Below are 21,493 nucleotides of genomic sequence, written 5' to 3'. Positions count from 1 at the left end.
AGGGAAATTCTCAGGTGGCCAGTGCAAAGGGGTTGGAGAAAGGAGTGAGAATCTGGCCCATTTACATACATAGAAGAAACTCTGAAAACTGTAGAAAGCAAAAATGGAAAAATTCCCAAAGCAAAAAGGGCTTTGCTTCCTAAACCAGTTTGATGGGATAGGTATGAAAACCTCTGAGGAAACCCAAATACTTAAAAACAAGAAAGTGAGTAGTGAAGGACACCGTAACACTTACATAGCCCACGTAACAGTCAACTAGGTAACTATATTGTTGTTTCTGATATTTTAACTAGTTCATTGAAACACAATGTTGGGGGGAGGTGTTTTGTTTTTTAAGTATAAAAATAACTAGAGTTGTATGGGATTTATGCCAGCCAGAATTCTGAAAAGCAAGAAAGATGTACCCGAAACTAGCATCCATCCATACATGCACCCTATATATACACATATATATTCATATATAAATGCATATCTGCAAGCACACTTTTAAAAGAATAAATGCTTAGCTCTTAAAAGCTATTTGAAAACTGATGCACTAGAATGAACTATGAGAAAGCTATGCAACAGTTATGGCCCCGATTCAGGAAAGCACTTAAGCACATGTTTAATTTTAGTAATGCTTCTAGGATACCTAAGTGCAGCACAGAGTAAATCTCCTGAATAGGGATGCTTTCCTGAATCTGGACTATATTATCTTAGAGCTTTTGAAGAAAAAAGATCCCAGAAAACTATAAAAATCTACAAGTGGGCTGCAGCAATAGGGAAAGATACTGGAATGGAATGTAGGACCTCAAAAGCTCTGATATGATTGAAGACAGAAGGATAAATTCACAAATGGGAAATTCCATACCTAACACATCTTTTAAAAAAGCCATAAACATAATTTAACTGGACTTCAGGAAATCTTTTGATATACCCACATAAATACAATAAATCTATAAAGGTAATTGTAAGAAATGAGGCAAGCTATTTAGGCGGATACAGACCTGATTTGTGAATGACAACAATTTGTTGGTAAGTGAGCAGTGGACTACCACAAGGATCAATACCAGGCTAGATCTGACTCATTTATTTACATCAGTGGAAGAGTTAGAAGTATTTTGCACTCAGATTAGCACACAGTTGGCTCACAACTAAATCAATAAAAAAGGAGGAGCGTGATGTAATTGAAAATAGATCTGAGATGTAGCAACTGTAGGTAAGAGGCTTCTCCAAATAACTGGAGAAAAAGGCAAGGGCAAATGAACAAATATATACAATTAAAACTTAGTATTAATATCTGTACAGTGCAAAACACTGGACAGGAGGAGTATGTAGGGATAGTGATGGATAATACTCTAAAAACTTCAGTATAGCGCTCAGTAGTATTTGCTTACTGTATCCTTTCAATTTGCACCTTCCAAAACTCACTCTACACTCTTGTACAAAATGCAAATTATAAAATAAAATTCAAAATGATACAATGTCAAACTCCTCATTCATCTTCCTCTCACAGGTGAGCCAACAGGCTGTGTAACACGCTATGAAGATCAGATGATTTAAACTCTGTTTAGCCAATGTTTTGAGGAAAAAGTTTTGGATGACGGGAACTCTAGAATCAATTCCATTAACTATTGGAAATGCCCTGCCACCAGCCTACATTCTTACAATATGGGCAAATAAATCAAACAAACTTCTGGGAAATTAAAGCAGAAATTTTCTAGATAAGCGTAAGGAAATTTCTCTGTCATGAAACACAGAACCAGTGAAACTAGATTCAGAATACCACATAAAGTTAGTTGTTTCAGTTTGCTTTTTATTATGGAATTGGAGACAAAGTGAATGCTAGGCAACCGATACAGGGAATTAAATATTTTGGTTATTAAAACTTCTATGGAATCTAGGCTCTTATTCTTTGAAAATAAAAGGAAATGAAGAGTATGGCTCAATAAGGACTATAGAGTTTTGGATAGACTAGAAAGCATATCTCTTACAAGGCTATTTGAACTAGCACCAAATATACAATATTAACTGGGCATGAACTTAAAAGTGAAACTGTGAAGGTATTGGCACAAAAACTTGCATATTGTTTTCCTTGTGTTCGCCTCTTACATAACTCGATCAACTATAGTACATGCAAGGGATACAAAACGAAATAAGACAAATAAATGAAATGAATTCATACATTAAATACATTTTTAAAAATCAGTGTAAACACCCAGGACTCATGAGCAACTTTATCAAAACAAATAAGTCTGTCTGTGTGATAGAGAAAGATTTCAGATCCAATCTTCCAGAGGACTGTCATAAATGGCAAGGGAAAAATATTATAATTAAGAAATGCACGTTGACTGTTCCCTTATAAAACCAAACAAACCATGAGCATTATGAAGTTTTGAGCAAGGAATTAAACTAAATATCAGTCAGCAAGGTGTTAACATATGAATGAGAACAGTATGTGTGACTAATATTTCTACCTTGTTTCAAATAACTGTACAAGTAGATGGTGAAAGATGTGTTTTTTAATTAATGCAACTGCACATTGGACTGTATTATCACTTTTAATGTATGACTAGAAGAATTAATTGCACATCTGTGAAAAGATATCTAATTTTGCTGAGGAAGGTAATACCATACAAAATGAGTGATGCTCAAACACACCACACACAAGTAACTGTTAATCACATAGGGTATATTTTTCTGGTTTTTAAGGAGTCGTTGACAAATACTTAAAAATACAAATTGCTTGTTTAGAACAAAACATTCTTGTGATCAAAAAATTGGCACTTCAATCACAGGCAACTAGTCTTAAAAGCATCTTTGTAGGACAAATTCCCTGAGTCTTATTACAGTGAGTATCTCCCAGGGAGAGGCAGTCTCAAAGAAGCAAACTACTTCCTAATTCTGCAAAGAGATCCATGTTAGCATAAGAGTCCATCCACATGAATCACTTTGCAAGCACTGGTTCCCAATCTGTGTCCCAGGGACCACATGCTGGAAGTCTATGGAGGTCTGGCTGGCCAGGTGGTACTGGATCTCTCTAATATTATGTAGCGGCTGAAAATAAAGACAGCTCAGATGGACTACATTTTTATACTTCTGTTCCTGTAAATGCCAATTGCTATATGGTTGCTTAAGAGACAGGAGGTAATATCTGCAATTGTAGATGAGAAGGGTGCTGGTCCACAAGACAATCTCTCTATTAAAATGAGGTTCACACTCTGAAAATATTGGAGAATCCTCGTTTTGCAGGAGCGGAGCATAAAGTAGCATAACAGAACAATCATGGGGGGAAATGGTTTATTGTGACTTAAGTACTGTCATAATGGAAGCCAAGGATTGAGAGTTGTTATTTAAGTGAACGTGGACCTATACTTCAGGATAATGCTTGCCCATATGCACCCAGGCTGAAACACAGCTCAGTCTCATATACAATGCATGCATTCTTTTCATGATCTCTACATCACCATTATTTTTTATTATTCTTCCAGCTTTTTGCAAGTTTTTTATTTTTTTAAATGCAACCACCACTTTAGCTCTTTTGCACTTCAAGGAGCTTATCTGTTATTTTTCTGCTCAAGTAGCTCAAAATGTGACAGACTAAGTGTACGGTGAAAAAAGACTTTATATGGGAAAAATCCTCAATATCGCATACATCTACCATAAAGTAATCTTATCAGAAATCTCGATTCAATTTCCTGTCTTGGCTCTGACTGTTATGAAGTACTAGCATCATTACATAGTATGCAAGTGTCTTTGACTACTACTTACATAGTTAAAAAACAGCTGTGGATTAAACTACCTACCAGTAAACTAGCTTAGTTATATAGGATTCGTTTAGGCAAACAGAATGGTAATTAATATTGTCAAATCAGGTTTCCTTACATATCACCCCATGTTTTCATTAAAAAAAATAAACGTCGGCAGCACAAGCTTACTACAATGCACCATGTATCTCCTCTCCTGCCTCCACAACAAATTAGCAGACACATTCATTCTGAAACATCTCATTTCAAGGTCTATGGGCCCAATATCCAAATCCGATAGACAGACAATCGAACCTTTGATGGTATTAGTATCACTTAGCTGATACTATCATTGTGCTGCACACAAACTGCTTGCAGCTGTTCTCTAGTAAGTTATCATGCATTCAGCAAACACAAATTACATTGTTTGTGTATTTTCCTACCTGCAAAGGGAACAGGAGCATCCTTATCCAAAGCAACAAGAGGAGGATCCAAAATGACAGTATCATTGTTTTCAGTAATGACTCCGTGATAGGAAGTTTCTATCCATGGCTTGTGTTTGTTCACTAGAAAACAAAATAAAGAATGTATTTAACTCCTTTGGTACATTTCTTATCCTCAGCCTGCTCACTTAGTATATTTTTTTAAAAGGAAACAGTATTGTAGTATGTCACTCATTATGATATTAACGCTATTAATACATAAACACTTTATGTCATACAACCCATGTACTGTAGATATCAAATCCAGTTTACTGGTGAGGAAACAAACAACTAGGAACACTATGGTCCAGGTTTTCAGTTGGGAACAGCTCCAATTTAGGTATGAAGAAAAATAGCCAGATTTTCAATACAGCACATTGGGTGCTGAGTCCTGTTGAAACCCTGGCTGTATCTGACACAATGAGAACTCCTGGATGCTAAGTAGTTGAAAATCCAGTCAAAGATTTTCTGTTGGAACAGTTTTTCCAGTTGGAAAATGCTGATTTGATAGAATCTAAACATTCCATGGGAACGTGTCAATTCTGTTAAACCTTCCAATGGAAACTAGGAAGGCAGCAATCTTGGTGCCTAGATTTTTTGGAAATTCCTTTTTGTGAACAATTTTAAAGATTCTTGAGGCTTCATTCAAACTCAGACCAAAACACAAATGCTGAAGTTTTTCATTATGACGAATTTTCTTTTTTCAACCAGCTTTAGTACTTTTGTAAATCTGGCCCTCATTTAGATGGCTATATGGGAACATCTGGGCCCCAACTGTTATTAAGCATTTCACATTCTGATCCCACTGGAAGCTTATGACTAAGGCGGGAAGACAACATGAAATGCCTGACTAGGGAGTCAGGAGGTTTACCACCACACACTTTCTTCTCCACTGTTTGGTATAAAGAAGATAATGGTCATTGAATTTTGCTTTTTAATATCTAAAATAAATGTTACTAATAACTTTTGTCTACAAACAGTATTTAGCCTCCTAAACCAAAATCTGAATGTTCTGTTTTGGGAGCTTCTACAGCAGAATTACAGTGGAACTCATCTTCTAATAGTTATTAATTTAGTTATTTCCCAAGCAACAAGAAACAACACATTTCATCACTGGACTTTGCAAGTTCTGATACAAGTTACTTTTCACACATATTATTTATTTGTGAACCAGATACTGGTGAGAACATCTAGTGGGCTAACAGAAATGCCTTCAACCAAAATCTAGGGTTGATTGTAAAGCGAACACAAATAGGACCAAATGGGATCATTTACAAGATATCTACCACCAAAAATAAATAAATAAATAGACAAACAAACAAAGAAACAAACAAACAAAATCCCTAATTTTACAAATAACACAGGTCCTAAATGTCTTGTCCTATGGCAAAACACACAGGAAGGAACAAGTGTCTGTGGAGGTTGCCCTAATATATTTCCTTCAAATCAAGAGAGTCAGTTTTAGATACCCGCACTGTTACATAGAATAGGTGCTGGTCCACAAAACGTATAGGGTACACAGGAGGCCTGGGGTACAAAGGAGGCCTGGGGCACCCATGCCTCCACACCAGCTTTGGGATCTGGCTGGCACAACAAACCACTTCCAGGGCTTCCTCACATCCCCATAAAAGATTATCTCAAAATATGAAGGGCGGCAGGCGATGATATGCAATTAGATTATGATCTCCTAACCCCCTGGACCTGTCTACTTTTCACCCACCACTTATTACCTCCCTCCACATGGATCAACATTCTAACAGATAACTCCAGAGGGGTGCTGGAAACAGTGCCAAAAAGGCATCTGACCCCCATCCCCATGCCTCTTCCAAGCGTGGTACATTCAAGCTCTACGGATGATATGAGCAGATCAGCAATCCTTAGAGTATTAAAAATAGCTGTCAACAGTCCACTTCTTGAAAAAAATATGGTCTGCTAACGATTGTTCCTGCTGACACCTTCATTAGAAAGGCTTCATAATTACAGTCTCATTTTTCATTGTTTTTAATGTATTAACTTAAAATTTTGTTTTGTTCAGTTAGAAAGTAATATGCCTTGCAGCTTTAAAGTCAGCAACATCACACAAAATTGAATGAGTTCATGAGCACTGCTTCTTAGTTAATGTATCATCAATGTTTTAAAAATATTTGCACTATATATTTGCACAATAAAGAAGGTCTGAGGCATATCACCACCATAAGCCTTTCCACTAGAATTGTGGAAATAATGGATTTTCTGGTTAACTAACAACTTGGAAGAGTCAAAAAAAAATCAGGTCAAAACATTTCGTTCAACCCAAGAGAAAACATTTTGACTGAGTTTTATATATAGAATTAAGGCAGTTTTAAAACAAAGTCATTTTGAATCAAAGAATCAAAACTTTTGAAAATGCTAAAACAAAACACATTTTAATTTTTTTTAGATATTTTTTATTTAAACAATTTGATTAAACTAATTTGAATTCACAAAATGTTCAGGTGTCATTGAATCTGCTTTTTTCATCAAAAACTGTTTTTCGCCCATCTCTACTTTCCATCTTGGTTGGGTACAAGACTGCAAATAGCCTTGCAGGTACAAAGACCATAATCATTCACAATGTGCCAATTTGTAGAGTAGTATGTTTTCCTTTACAATGTTTGATTACATAGTATGAAACTGGAGGACCAATTGATTCAGATCCCTTTCTATCTCAATGTCTGCAACCCAGATGCAACTCACAAAATGCAGAATTAATTGTGTGGATAGCCTGGCTCTTTGGAATTAGACTGGTTAGTTGATTTGATCAAAAATGGGATGAAGGCCAAAAGGCCTGTAGGGGTTGCAATGTGAGAGGTGAGAGCTTTATTATCTGTGTACCACCCATTTGGACTCCAATATGTATGATCTGGAATTATACTGTATTTTTATCTGAATTTGTGACAATCCTGAACACATACATCCATACATATTAATTATTATTATAATAGCATCCAAAGGTCTTGATTGACATTGGGGGCACCTCTCTGTAGGCACTATGCAAAAAAAGGAAATGTTTCTTGATTGACAGGGGATAAAATCTATCAATAACCAACCACTAAGTGGGAGTTCACATGAAAAATGAAGTCTCTGTACACTTTTCTGAGAATGTGTATACCCAAGCCAGCTTGTTTCGTGTCTTACGTAGAAAACCACCCGATCTGGATAATTTTGTTGTTCTAATTGCTGTCTGAGTTCCTGTAAAATAAATCTTCTCTTTCAGCTCTTCTAGCCATAGGTTTGGGATGGAAGTATTTAACAAATTGTCCTAGAATCAGTTGCATTACTCAAGTGATTGGAAATCTATAGCCTTTCACTTTCCCTCTTGTATCTGCCAGTATTAACAGTGGTCAATGGATGACTATTGTCTTATCACCCACACCTCCCAAAACAGTATCTGTACTCTATATAACTTCTACAACACCCTGACTTCCATCAGGAACAATAGTACAATTTAGCCCAAAAGTTGGGGCTGGGTGGGAGAGAGAGAGGGAAAGCCAAGGGACAAAACAAAAGCACTACTTCAAAATTATTTGCAGGCAGCTTACAATGTGCGTCTTTTTAAAAGCATTCTAAGAGCTTCAGATAACATGCCTTTTATGAATCTGAAAATAAACTATTTAATCTAGCTACTTTAGAACAAAATTATTCTTCAGTAGCAGAAGACCTATACTTCTAAAACAGTTCCCTGTAACTAAAAAAGGCAAGCCTTTTCTACTATTTCTGCAATTCTAGTTCTAGAATATGGAATACATAATATTGGAATTACAAGTTGGTACCTGAGTGTAGCTTTTCTCTCTTTTCTAGGCAAAGCTGTCTCATTCAGTAGTGAACACATACTTCCATAAACCTTCATAATATGTGGTATTTAAAGAATATAATATTTCTTAATTTGTGATCAGTGAATAGATTTATTCTCCAATATGGAAAAATTAGTTTCAGGATATCAGAATACTACTAGCCCCAACATAACGTACACATTTCAGACATCTTTGAGAGTCTCCCATTCATACACAGCATCCTTGCAGAAATGGGATTTTTTTTTTGAACAATGAACAGATTTTCATTTCAAGCCTTGAGAAATGCATATGTTTAATTATACATTTTCTTTTCTTCCAGTTGCCCTTATCTTCCAAGTATACAATGTTTCTCATCTTCATTTCATGCTACATTTTCTTTTACTTTAATAATATTAATATATTTTAAACAAAAATCTTCAAAATAAGTCATCTGCCTACTATTCCCTCTCAGCAATTATAGCATGTGTTCTAAGTCATGATTTTTATGTATACTTTAAACAATATTTCCTTTTATCCTCTAGTTTCCCTGTGTCATATTTTCTAGATTGGATCCTTCTGACCCACACTGGATAAATAATGTGAGCTTAAACTACAAACAAAAGAACAATTTTTTTACAATGTAGGTCTCATCCCATTTACAGATTTACCACAATTTCTAGAGTTCTGTGACAGCAAACAGAACAGGGCTTTGAGAGTCTTCCCAACAGTGCAAGTTTATTTTATTAAATGAAATTCTATTTAAAAGTCTTACCATCTGAAACAGCAGAAGAATCCAGTACGGTGCAGGAATAAGTAGTAATCTTAGTTAATGCTACTACTTAATTTTCAGAGAAAAACATATGCCTGAAAGAGCCCACTAGTATTACAAGAAAAATAAATCAATCCACTGAATAAAAAATTAATGTGATGCATTATATAATCCAACAATTAATTTAAATACATCTTTTTGTGTTATGAGATTTGGAACCTTTATGTATACAATAGCTTGAACCAACCTTTCAAGTTCATCCAAGTCGAAACTAATGTGCCTTAGTACTCCTTCTGACATATTTACTGATAAAGTTAATTACAGCACTATTGGAATAAAATGAACAAACAAACACAAGTGACACTTTCAAAAACCCAGCTACCATATCTTATCTGCCTTTGAGTTGAGTGGCTAGTGTGTTTTCAAGTTTTTTCTGCAAATTTCAAGTTTAGTGTATATTATAATAGTGCATATATAGTGGATTTTTATTGCATCTACTCTGACAAGCAATTAAATCACATTTTACTCCAGACTTTTTATGAGTTTCTGTAGCCTTGTGCTGTCTGGCTAACCTATTAATCAAGGAGACTATAAACCAGGGATTGGCAACTTTTGGCCTGTGGCCCGCCAGGGTAAGCACTCTAGCGGTCTGGGCTGGTTTGTTTACATGCTGCATCCACAGGTTCGGCTGATTGCGGCTCCCACTGGCCGCAGTTTGCCGCTCCAGGCCAATGGGGGCAGCGGGAAGCGGCGCAGGCCGAGGGATGTGCTGGTCGCCGTTTCCCGCTGCACCCATTGGCCTGGAGCGGTGAACCACGGCCAGTGGGAGCCATGATCGGCCAAACCTGTGGACGCGGCAGGTAAACAAACCGACTCGGCCCGCCAGGGTGCTTATCCTGGTGGGCCACGGGCCAAAGGTTGCCGATCCCTGCTCTACATTATAGAAGAGCACAAAACATTTACTGGTACTGTGGTTATGTCCCTACTATCGTAGGCAGTACTAGCTGGGGTTGTAAACATTAATGCAAGGTAGGATGTGCTACAAATAGAGAACAAAAAGGGATAAAACTAAAGGCGGGGGGAAGAGTATTGCATTATTAAAATATTAATTTATAACTATAGATACTACAATTAACTGTGTAAACTTGCTGGAGATACTCTGAGCACAAGGTGTTTCAGAACCAGATTATGTTTAGGCTTTGGGTGCAGAGATTATGTTTAAGGCTAAGCAGGTTTGACTTCATTGAAGTTTTGTGAGCTGCTGCCAGGAGATTTTGACAGAAAGTGACAGAAATCCTGTGGGATCAGTTGATGTTCCTTGTGAGTCCTACCATCCTGGCACACATACAAAACACATGCTAAAAGCAAGCCCCTTCAGTGTCTTGAACCCAATCCAGACCCTAAATTGTACAGGAGAGTTCAGAGCCAGAGGTTCTGACCTGAGATTTTGGTTTTGACCCATGTCAGGTTATGAATGCACTGACTATGTTGATGTAACATTGTCCGGCTATACCGAAACAAGGACAGGAGACATTACATATGGTTTTAATCAGGCCACAACTTTATTATTAGATGTCTGGGACTACCCAGCAGATAAAAGTAACCCCCATGTTCATTCAATGACTTCTCAGGGGGCTTCTGCCAGGCCCCCCCAACTTTTTCCATTCAGGTCCCCCAGCCAACTCATTGCTTGGACCCTACCATCTGCCCTCCCTCATAGGCGGGTTAAGGTGGGCTATAAGAAAGGGGGCTGGCTTCCTGCTGTGCCAATCATAGGAGTCCCATGCCCTCCCCCAACTACCCTGTTCCATTCCTTTAATCAACATCTTCTTTTTAAATTCTTTACCAAGTCCTTTCCCTGTTGAGTACCTGCACCGGACATCCACCCCACTTTTATGAGGAGTTGTGACATCTAGCCTACCTCCCTTCATGCCACACATGAACAAAGCCCTCCCTGAACCCACTGTGGGGAAGGTGAAAACCCCCAACTCCATCTAATCAGAAGGGAAAAAATCCTTCCCAGCTCCCCTAAAAAGAGGCAGCTAGTGCAATACTCACAGAAGGTCTTGACCAAACCTGGTATTTCACCACCTAAAGGGGAGATGGTGGGTGCTGCCTCAGCCTGCTCTGTGTGAAAGGAGGCTTCACTGCACAGGCTGCCCCTTTTAAAACCTTCCACCCACCTGGATTCCAGGGGATAAGTCAGTATTGCCCCTTATCCCCTTTTGCAGCACTTTGCCTCTTTCTCTCTCCTCCCCAACTCTTTATTCGGCCAGCCAGCCAAATCCTGCCTCCCCCTGCTTCCCCAAAGGTGTGGTACGATCATTAGGGCTGCACAGTTGAAATCAAAGTCAAACTAAAAAATGTTTCCAAAGGCAGTTTTAATGTAGCTGCATTATACTTTTATACTATATACTTTATGACCTACAGTAATATACTGACATATACATTTAAAACAGAGAAACATTGGAAATTAATAATAGAAATCTGCAATCTTTCTGAGCCTGTGCTACTATTAGTATCTTAACTTCTGAATTTTCAGAGTCCTTTTGATTTTAACATTGATATTATGTGTTTTTAATTAAAGAGGAAAAAAGGAGCAAATGCTTGTGTTCCGTAATAGTCACATTTCAATTCCTCAATGAATGTTTAAAATTAACGCTGCAGTGAAGGAGGTGGAGAGAAAAACAATACTTTTAGCCCTCAATCTCCAAAAATAGCAGATGAAATTTTGTTCAAACTTTCAAAGAAAAGAATGTTCAGTGCATGAAGAATTCTAGCAAAATAGTGTGACTAGATGGAAGTTTATCAACAGGTAAAAACAAAGGGCCGGAAAGACAACCATTTTCCAACCTTTAATATACTAGGTTCTACCACGCACCCATTATAATAATTTTTAAAAGTCTAAAATTAAGTCAGTTTCTATTTTCAATCCTTTCTTTATAGAAGGCCTCCTATGAAAACATTTCTAATAAAATTACATGCATAGCCATGAATATTATTCCTTTAGTAGGAAAATCTAACTGGGCAACAGTGAAATCCATAGTAGAATTTCTGAATTCATACCTGTATTCAATTAAGCCACAGAAGAATTATAGCCATACTCAATGTTTTTCTTGCCCTCCCTTCTATTACTTTATTAACCATCAACATAAAAATGCAATGCAAATAATTTGCAGCACCTAGGATAAGAGCATTAATCTTTTTCGTTAATTATACTTAGGGGCTGATTCATTAAAAATTGTATGCACCATTAACACTACACTCTCATACTCTGTACCTGCAATGTTTGTGATTACAAGCCTTTGAATTCCATTAAACCCTCTTCCAAAAATGGTTCACCCTCTGTTGTCCACTGAAAGTGCATTCAACATGCAAAACACCAGAGTAAAAGCAAGATCATCCACTCTTTGTAAAGTCTGCAAGATCTGCTATGAGCCTCAGAGTATTCAGCAGGCCCATACTTTCTGCTGTCCTATTAAGGACCACAAAGGGATCTATGGACTTTAAGGTCAGGTTTGGAGCAGGAATGAAAGCATGGAATCAGGGAACAGAGGAAGACTGGGAGATGCCTTGGAAGCCAGAAGCCATGCAGGGCTCCTACATGCTACAGCAGGGGTTCTCAACTTTTTTCTTTCTGAGTCCTCCCTCCGCAACATGCTATAAAAACTCCATGGCTGAGCTGTGCTACAATAACTGGTTTTCTGAATATACAAGCCAGGACCAGCACTAGGGGGTAGCAAGCAGGGCAATTGCTTGGGGCCCCATGCCACAGGGGCCCCCGCAAAGCTTAGTTGTTCAAGCTTCGGCTTCAACCCTGGAGGCAGGGTCCAAGCCCTTGGCTTCAGCCCCATGCAGTAGGGCTTCGGCTTTCTGCCAAGGACCCCAGTGAGTGTAATGCTTGGTGAACCTGCTTGGTGAACCCCCTGAAACTTGCTCGCAGCCCCCTGGGGGCCCTGGACCCCTAGTTGAGAACCACTGTGCTACAGGGTCCCATGAGCCTGTCCTCTCCAGAGCTTCCTGTCCCCCATTTCCTTTGTGCCATATAGTGCTTAGCAGCTTTATATGGTATCTTGCTATCTACCTCCTAATATATGTCAGAAGGTGGGAAATTTCCAGACAAAAAACCCTTTGCTAAAATAGAGTTAATTATAGATCAGTCAGCTAAAGAGTTAAAAAAAATTGCCATTAAAAAGAAAAAAAATAAAAACTATTAAAACCCTGGGAAAATAAGAGTTGAGGTTAAAAACTTAAAAGAAGCAAACATTTTAAACTATGAAAAATGGATGAACATAGATGACCTTAACTCTGACCTGAAAAACAAAAGTTTTGAGACAACCTTACCCATCTATAACTATTTAATCCCAACAGTTACAATGCCTTAAATCATGCAGAGATCGTCCAGACTCCATGCAGGCTACACGGTCCTCATCATCACTAAAATGTCCTACTTCCAACAATTATCATGAAAGCTAGAGTTTCTATATATAAATGCCTCCTTGCTGCAGATAATGACACTATACGCTTAAAAAGAGCAAAAGATAGACACTTTCAAACCTCAGCATCTAAAGTTTGGCTCCTAAATCCATATTAAAACTACCTGATTTTCAGAGGTACAAGTCCCACTGAAGTCAAAGGAAATTATAGGTGGTAATGCACTTTGAAAATGAGGTCAGTTTTATTTGGGTGTTTAAACATAGAATTAAGAGCCCAACCTTAGGCACATGGGTTCAGATTTGCAAAAAAGCTCAACAAGTTGGGTGCTGAGTTGTCACAGCTAGACATTAATAGATATTACAATAGGAACTGCTGGGTTCTTCTGACAACCTGCATCTAGCTGTGATGCTGAGTAGACCTGACCAGAGGATCCCAATTCCCTTTTGTGGCAAATTTCAAGGTTTGATCATTTGTTTTCATTCCAAATTGGAATGAAAACAAAACCCTTCAGAAGTTGTCACAAAAACAGAGTGGTCTATTATGTCTGTTTTTCAGATCAACACCTGAGCTTTTTGATTCAGGAAGTCAGAATGTGACTGCTCTTGGATAAGGGAGACCCAGATGCAAGTCCCCATCTCTCCCTACTTGAGTGTGGGGTTGTCCAACTCACATAATTCTGAAATGGGCAGAGGAGTGTCTTGAACCTGGATTTCCCAAATTACTGCCATAACAACCAGGCTAAACATCTCTTGCACTGCCCCCTCTCTTTATTTCAGCATAATATCTGACTAGCTGTAGTGGTGGGCCTTTGAAAATCTGGTCCCCAGTTCTGAAGATTTTGACCAAAAGCTATTGTGGCCACAAAGCATCATACCAAATACTGAAAACATATGTATAAAACTGTCCTCTAGTGATCAGTTTCAATATTCCACATGCAAACTATATACGGACAGTATCTTCTCTAAACTGAAAATGAATGTAGACATTCTGAAAGCCCTTAATCGTGGGGAGGGGGAGAAATGGCAACCAAAGGAAGATGGGTGAAAGGCAACAGTACAGTATGATGGTATTTCCAAATGTAAGATGACTGCAGATTTCATAAAGCCCTTGGAAAGTGTGTTTGATCTAAAATAGCACCCTACAAGCTAACCATCAAAGGAACACAGAAGTGAGGATTAAAGGCTGTCACTGATACAGGGTCAGAGTTAATATTGTCTAGGTGACTTAAGTGTTAATTTCCATACCTGTGAAAAGTTTAGATTTACTTCAAGTTTTCTGGGTTTTCTAGCCCCCCCCACTTTTTTTTAAAGTAGCTACAACAGGGCATATATATTTTTTTCCTTAAAATTACTGATCCAGTATGTTCTCCCAATCTACGAGTTGTTTTTAATCTGAGACTGTCTAACCCCAGTTATCAGCTCATCTCCCTTAAGGCTGTTTGTGCACTGACTTCAAGGAGCTTCAGATTAGGCCCTTAGAACCCAATGCTAATTGGGCCTTCAACTCCCACTGAATTCAACAGAAACTGAGGATGTTCAGAACCTTTCAGGACTGGGCCTCTAGGCCCCAATTCAAGAAAGCACTCTGAGCTTGTGCTTGAAGTCCCATTGACCTCAATGAAACTGAAGCTCATGTTTAGAAGGTTTCCTGAGGACAGATGCTTTTCTGAATCTAGGCCTTAGAGGGTCTGCACTCTAGCAAACTGGTTCCTTATCTTGCTACCTTAAAGAACACAAGAAAGAAAAAGGGTCTTTCTAATGCCTTATTAGCAGGGCCGGCTCTAGACCTCAGCGCGCCAAGCGCGCGCTTGGGGCAGCATGGCGCCGGGAGGGCGGCAGGCGGCTGCGGTGGACCTCCCGCAGGCGTGTCTGCGGAGGGTCTGCTGGTCCTGCAGCTCGGGTGGACCTCCCGCATACGTGCCTGCGGATGCTCCCCCGAAGCCGCGGGACCAGCGGACCTTCCGCAGGCACATCTGCAGGAGGTCCACCCGAGCCGCGGGACCGGCGACTGCCAGAGCGCCCCCCCGCAGCGTGCCGCCCTGCTTGGGGCGGCCCAATTCCTAGATCCGCCCCTGCTTATTAGGCTACTGAATAAGCAATAAGTTATAAATCCCCCAGCAAGCTGATAGTGTACTGGAGCCTGCAATAAATGTACATTTATGTACTTTTTACATTGCAGAGCTATCTATGAAAGGCTGGCTTGGCAAATTGCAGAAATCAACTTTGAAACAGACAATTGGTTTGAACTTGCAATTGCACATTCCAAGTGAGATAAAGTAAATATAACCCATGTTAAGTGTTTCTTTAGGAGGAATAAGGGAGAGCCTCAAACAAAGCAATATAAATATATCTGTGACACAGAAAGGACAGGAGTCCAATAGGAGACTGGAATATAATGGGGGTACTCTGTAATAGCTTGCATGCACTCTCACTTTAGTATATATTAGTGGTTTCAAACACATTAAAATTACATTTAACTTAGAAACAAGGCAAGTCAAGCCAAATAAAAAAACATAAAAGGAGACGAAAATAACACCTGAAAATTGGCATAACTGGATATTTTGTCCATTGTCATATTAGTCCACTAACCCTTTATGGCTTTTAGATTGAGAGAAAATTAGATTACATTATTGGTGTTTCAAAAACATATGCCTCTTTCGGTATGAGGAAAACAATCTGTGACTAAATTAACATCAAGACAGAATGGTGCAATTTCCTGAATTCTAGAAAGAGGCTTATCACACATACGCATTTTATACGTACTGGCAAAGTGAACAGAAACAATTTCATTCTGCTGGTCACAGTCTCTCACAGCATACTTGCTTTCACGTGTTATACAGTTCACTAAACTATGATGTACTGATACCCAAGTAGGTACTTTTTGTTGCTGTCAGCAATCCCATGTTTTACTTCTAATATGCTACATTAATAGTAACTTATTTTTGTACTTTTACATACAATTATAGAGTGAAATCCAGGCCCCTGTTAAGTCAATGGGAATTATATATACTTATATATATATCTTCATATATCCAGTACAGAATAATCCACTAAAAGTTGTGATCACTAAGGACCAAATCTTGTGTCATCGTTATAAGGCACTAAGAGAGCTGATCTACAAAATGATCAGGCCAGGCATAGAGGAAGGTGGCCAGAGACCCACATCTGCTCCAGAGTGAGGTTCTCAAAATGGGGCCTCTCTTCTCCCCCCGGCCCACCTTTCTTGTGGATTCCAACCCCTTGTACTCCATTCATCAACTTTTAAGATAGAGTTTCCTCCTGGCTCTATGAAGATTACAGACATGACAAAAGTTATGTTTATTCATAAAACTTTTACAAATTCTCCCTTTCAAGGTTTCAGTGTGCATGTCTGTTTCCTCTCCACCTCCCAATTACTCAGATGAGAAGTTTACTTCTTCATCTCAATTAAATACTGCCCTCTCTTTGTCTGGTAGCTAAATTTTGCAGCTGCCAATGGAAGAAATTTCTATAGATTGCGTCCCTCCAATCGACTACTGAAACAAGAGCATTCCACTCATTCACTTCTATTTTAAAATAAATTCACTTTGGCCATAATCACACTCCTCTTACATTCACATTCCAGGATATTAATATGAACCTGTTTCAGTGGCACCCGAATGTGCAGAAAATCAACTTCAAAGTAGCACGGCGTATTTCTGAAAAAATATGATTTAATTTTCGTGTATATTTCATGCTGCACAGCGTGGCTATTTGTCACCTTTAGGTATTGGACCACATTACGTGGTCAGGAGTCTGCTGCAGCTTGCAAGCTAATGTTTGTGGTCATTCAGCTCATGCAATAGAGACACATGTGTCTAGATTCAGAAATCCAGGGTTCAGTCCCTGAAGATGGTTCTATCAAGGTTTGCTGCAAGACTACAAATGTATAAAGCCCAACATCATTATCTTGGGTTGCGCATGTCTGAATGTGCACAATCTTCTGGTATGAATAATCAGGAAATGAAAAAAAAAATTCCATGTGATTTATCTAATCCACAGCTAACCATTGGAGCCTGAATAGCACAAAACTAATAGAGTACTCACGGAGAACTGTTCACAGTCAATCCATTCAGACTGCCCCCAAAATAATTGCCTGATACTCTTTAATTATGAGTAACTATGAGGAAGTCATGATTTACCCACAGTTATCTCTTGAACAGAAAAGGATGGTAATCAGATAAAGTTATCCTTCCTAATTAATTAATTAATTCAGGTCTACTCAAAATCCATTTTGGCCACCTTTCTTTCTACTGCTGATCTTTTGTCCAGTGAAATCTGCTCCTCCTCTCTTCATTACCTTGTTTAGTATACTTCTCGGATGTAGACTGTAAGCTCCTAAATGTCAGTATCATATCTGCATAAGTACTTTAAAACAAATTGCAAAGATAGGACACCATGAATATTTAATATAAATAATCAATTATACCAACATATATGGCCACTTATTTATTTTACATTACTGCCTAGAGGCCCCAAATCAGGATCAGGAATCAATTATGGTAAATACTGTACAAACAGATATGACAGACCCAGACCAATTGGGTACAGGAGTCTGGTAGAAGGAAAACAAACTGGGCACAGGGTGAATAGTTTTCTGTTTCCTGAGTGACCAGGGCACGGGCCAGAGCAGTCAGGAAGATGCTAGAAGCAATTAAGTCAGGCAGACTCCATAAGACACCTGGAACCAATTAAGAACTGATTAGAAGCAATCAAGGGAAACAGGCTAATCAGATCACCTGGAGCCCATTTAGAACCAGCTGAAACTAGTTTAAAAGGAAGCTCCTTCAGAGAGGCTGGCTGGTAGGAGCTGGGAGCAAGATGGTGTGTTGTGGGAAGACTGGGAGAAAGAAGGTGTGCAGTGAAAGAGCTGGGAGGACAAGCATGGTCAGGTACCAAGGAGGATGCTAGGCGGGTCCATTCGGGGAAGTAGCCCAGGGAAGAGCTTTAGCTCCAGTAGTATAGGAAAACTATCTGTTGCCATTGCTATTAGAGTCCCTGGACTGGAACCCAGAGAAGAGGGCAGGCCCGGGTTCCCCCCAGTCCTCCCCAGACCTCTACACAAACACTCCCTGAGTAGGAAGACAGGGGCTAAAGAGGGCTCTTACACCAAACCTGTTGAATGACCAATGATGAAGGTGGATCAGTAAGCTGTAACCCTTGCCTCTAGGAGGGAAGAGAGGCTACATTGAGGGTCACAGCAAACCTCTGAGGCAAGCCCTAACTGTCTTGAAGCGCAGAACCCTTGAGGCAAAGCCGGAGCTCTGCCACACAGAAGAAAAATAAGATTTCTGTGATCATTTTGTCCATTGGTACTCTTGCCAGTGCAGGATAGTTCTCAAGGATGGTGGTGATGTTAAAGCACAGGAATGGGACTCCTGAAATCTGGATTCATTTCCTGGCTCTGCCCTAGACTTTTGGTGTGACATTGAGAAAGTTGCTTCATCTCTCTGTTTCAATTCCCATCTATAAAATGGGGATAATACCCCCTTTTCTCCCACCCTTTGTCTTTCCATTTAGATTGTAATCTCTACAGGGCAAAGAATATCCCACACTATGTGCATACATGGAGCCTTACACAATGAGGCCCTGATTATGACTGGTGCCTCTAGAGGCTAATGTAATAAACATTCTTTAATAGACAGTTTCTGATCTGGAGAGCATACAATCTAATGTTTCTACCAGAGGTTAACTAGACAGGGCCTCAAAACAGTCTATGTCATAGACCACACATTAATGCATTATAAATAACATAGTCACCCCCACTGTAATGCTGAGGAGCATATAGAGAACAGACAAATACCTCCAAACAGAGAGAGAGTGTGTTGCCAGAGGGAGTGAAATAATATTAATTTTGTACGGCAGAATGTACAGTCCCCAATAGTACCAAAGTTAGAGATCTATAACTCTTCAGTGACAGCTAATGAAAAACATTCATATACATGATGGCTCTTATTGCTTTAAATATTAAAACCATCCAAGGTAATTTTGATGGCTGGTATTGCTTCTCGTAGAGCTTGTATCAATGAGACTCTTACAGAATAAATAAAGTAAGTATTCCAGAACACTACACTCTGTCCAACAAATGGCAAACTCTCTAAAGATAACAGAAGCAGGTTGTCAAATCAAATTGTTGTTCATGCAACTTCAATTCTACATCGTATGCCTCATGCAAATACTATTTGTAGTCCCTTAGTTAAGGTTGAATTGAGTTGTGCACTTAAAGCAGGAATTCAAAAATTGTCCATAAAGTAAAATTTATGTCCCCAAAGCTATAATAGCTACTCAGAGTTCAGAATGAGTTTTTGAAAATTTACAAGTAAATCCATCAATTTGTGAGTTAAAATTATATTAAAAAATAGATTTTTTTTTGGAAGGAGGGAGGTAATTTATATTTTTGACTCAGATGATCTTAATATCATAGACTCTTCAAACTTTGATTTCCAATATAATTTAAACTCACTACATTCTCAGGTAAAATCCTGTCCGCATTGGAGTCATTGGGCTGGGATTTGACCCTTTAAAAAAAAAAGTTTATTTTCTAGCACATCTCTTTTTGAGAGTTTCTTCTTCACAGGGGCTGAAGAATAATGTACTTCTGTGGGAGAACTTTTCAAAGTGGCTGCCATCTATTGTTCCCAATGGGACTGATGCCCCAGATTACCTGCAGACTACCTTTCAAAATGGCCACCACCTCTCAATGTTCCTAGTGGAAGTGAAGCCAAGCTGCCCTCAAAGTGGTGGTAGCCTTTTTGAAAAAGGGGACTCTATCTTCCCTGAAGATAGTCTGCTGCCTCAATCCTGTTAAGAGAACTAAGAGATGTTTGCCATTTAGATAAAGGACAATTCTTCATAGATGTCTCTGTAGAAGAACATTGTTCTACAACACAGGCTAAGTTTTCATTTTAAGAATAACAGCAAAAAGTTTAAATGTTTTATATTAATCCCCCCCCCCAAATTAAACATTACATCAGACCTACTCAACAGGCAAGGCAAGAAGAGAAAACTTGGGGGTAGTATGAGGAAATAACTGAAGTGTGTATGAGCAGGGGTTTGTGGGGGTAGAAGGGGGAGGAAAATGGGGTGGGTGCACATGCGCACAAAAAGAAACACAGAGTTGGCAGCTGAGGGCAACTGGCCAGTACACTCTGGCTGTATTGTGCTGCTTCAGAACAGGGTAAAACAGGTAAAGCATAACAGTGAATCTGGCCCTAAAAATAAAAATAATAAAAATAATAAAATCAATGTGACATTTATTACATATCTTCAAATCACTAGACATATGTGGTAACATTATCCTAGAGTTTCTTGGTTACTGTTTATGTATACAATTTTTAGTAATAATAAAAGAAGCCCACACAACTCAAGGAAACTCCAAGACAAAAAATTATGTTAAGATTGAGTTTTAAATTGAGAGCACATGTCAAGAATTCAGGGACAAATGCATCACAGGGAAGGGCAGAATTAAGATTATTTTGGTGCTTTCACTGTGCATTCCAATACCTTAATATGTTTGGATTGATCTTAAATTTAACTTTAAATCTGAATTTCCTACATCTGTGTTTGCTTTTGGGATAATTACAACACCTATATAATGTATTTTACCCTAAATCATTGATATGTACTTTCCACCTTAATTCTATTTTAATGTAATTTCTCCCTCCCCCGAAATATATATTGCAATACCGTATTTTATTATATGAGTCTATACTTTACACACACACACACACACACACACACAGAGGCTCCCTGCTGCATTCAGAGAAGTAGATAGATAGTGAATGAGGTAGCTGTCCACTTCAGTCACAGCAGAAGTCGCAATACACATAGTGAATAAAGCAAGGGGAGACAAGAAGAGAAGGGATGGTCCTGTGGTTAAGCCATTCCACTAGGATCCCGAAGAACTGGATTGTATCCATGGCTCTGTCACAGACTTCATACGTGATGGATAAGTAACTTAAATCAGAATTTTCAGAAGCTGCCTCTTATTATAGGTTCCTAATTTTCATTTTTAGAGTGTAAGTTCTTTGGGGCAAGGCCTGTCATTTTGTTAGGGGTTTGTACAGTGGAGTCTTACTTGCTACCACAACACAAATAAGTAATTCTGCCGATCAAATTCAATGTGTTCAGTCCCTCTAAAAAGTAGGCCCTAGGTATTTCAGCTTTCTATTGCCTAAGACATTGGCTAGAAGAATGTATAAGCTGTATATCTGTCTGGTGAATAGTTTCATTCTGAGTCATAAAGACATCCTGTTTTTCATAACAATGCTGA

At 38.8% G+C, this 21,493-nt stretch overlaps 1 protein-coding gene across 4 annotated transcripts in view; it reads right to left on the bottom strand.

The window, feature by feature from the left end:
* CLSTN2 (calsyntenin 2) overlaps window positions 1-21,493 on the bottom strand; it is a 713,200-nt gene that overhangs the window by 386,402 nt on the left and 305,305 nt on the right. For 2 of the 4 annotated variants that reach the window (XM_045031412.1, XM_045031413.1), the window contains exon 1: window positions 4,169-4,240. Coding sequence is in view for 2 of the 4 variants with exons in the window: in XM_045031411.1 (XP_044887346.1) it covers window positions 4,169-4,291; window positions 4,450-4,453 (127 nt within the window). In the remaining 2 variants the exon portion in view is untranslated. Of the gene's footprint in view, window positions 1-4,168; window positions 4,292-4,449; window positions 4,654-21,493 lie in introns of those variants that run through there. The other 2 variants (XM_045031411.1, XM_045031410.1) reach the window with 2 other exon arrangements.

This window comes from Mauremys mutica, chromosome 9, assembly GCF_020497125.1.
Source record: "Mauremys mutica isolate MM-2020 ecotype Southern chromosome 9, ASM2049712v1, whole genome shotgun sequence".
Lineage (NCBI taxonomy): Eukaryota > Metazoa > Chordata > Testudines > Geoemydidae > Mauremys > Mauremys mutica.
Note: the sequence above shows the minus strand (reverse complement) of the source record. Positions and strands in the feature narration are given on the sequence as shown.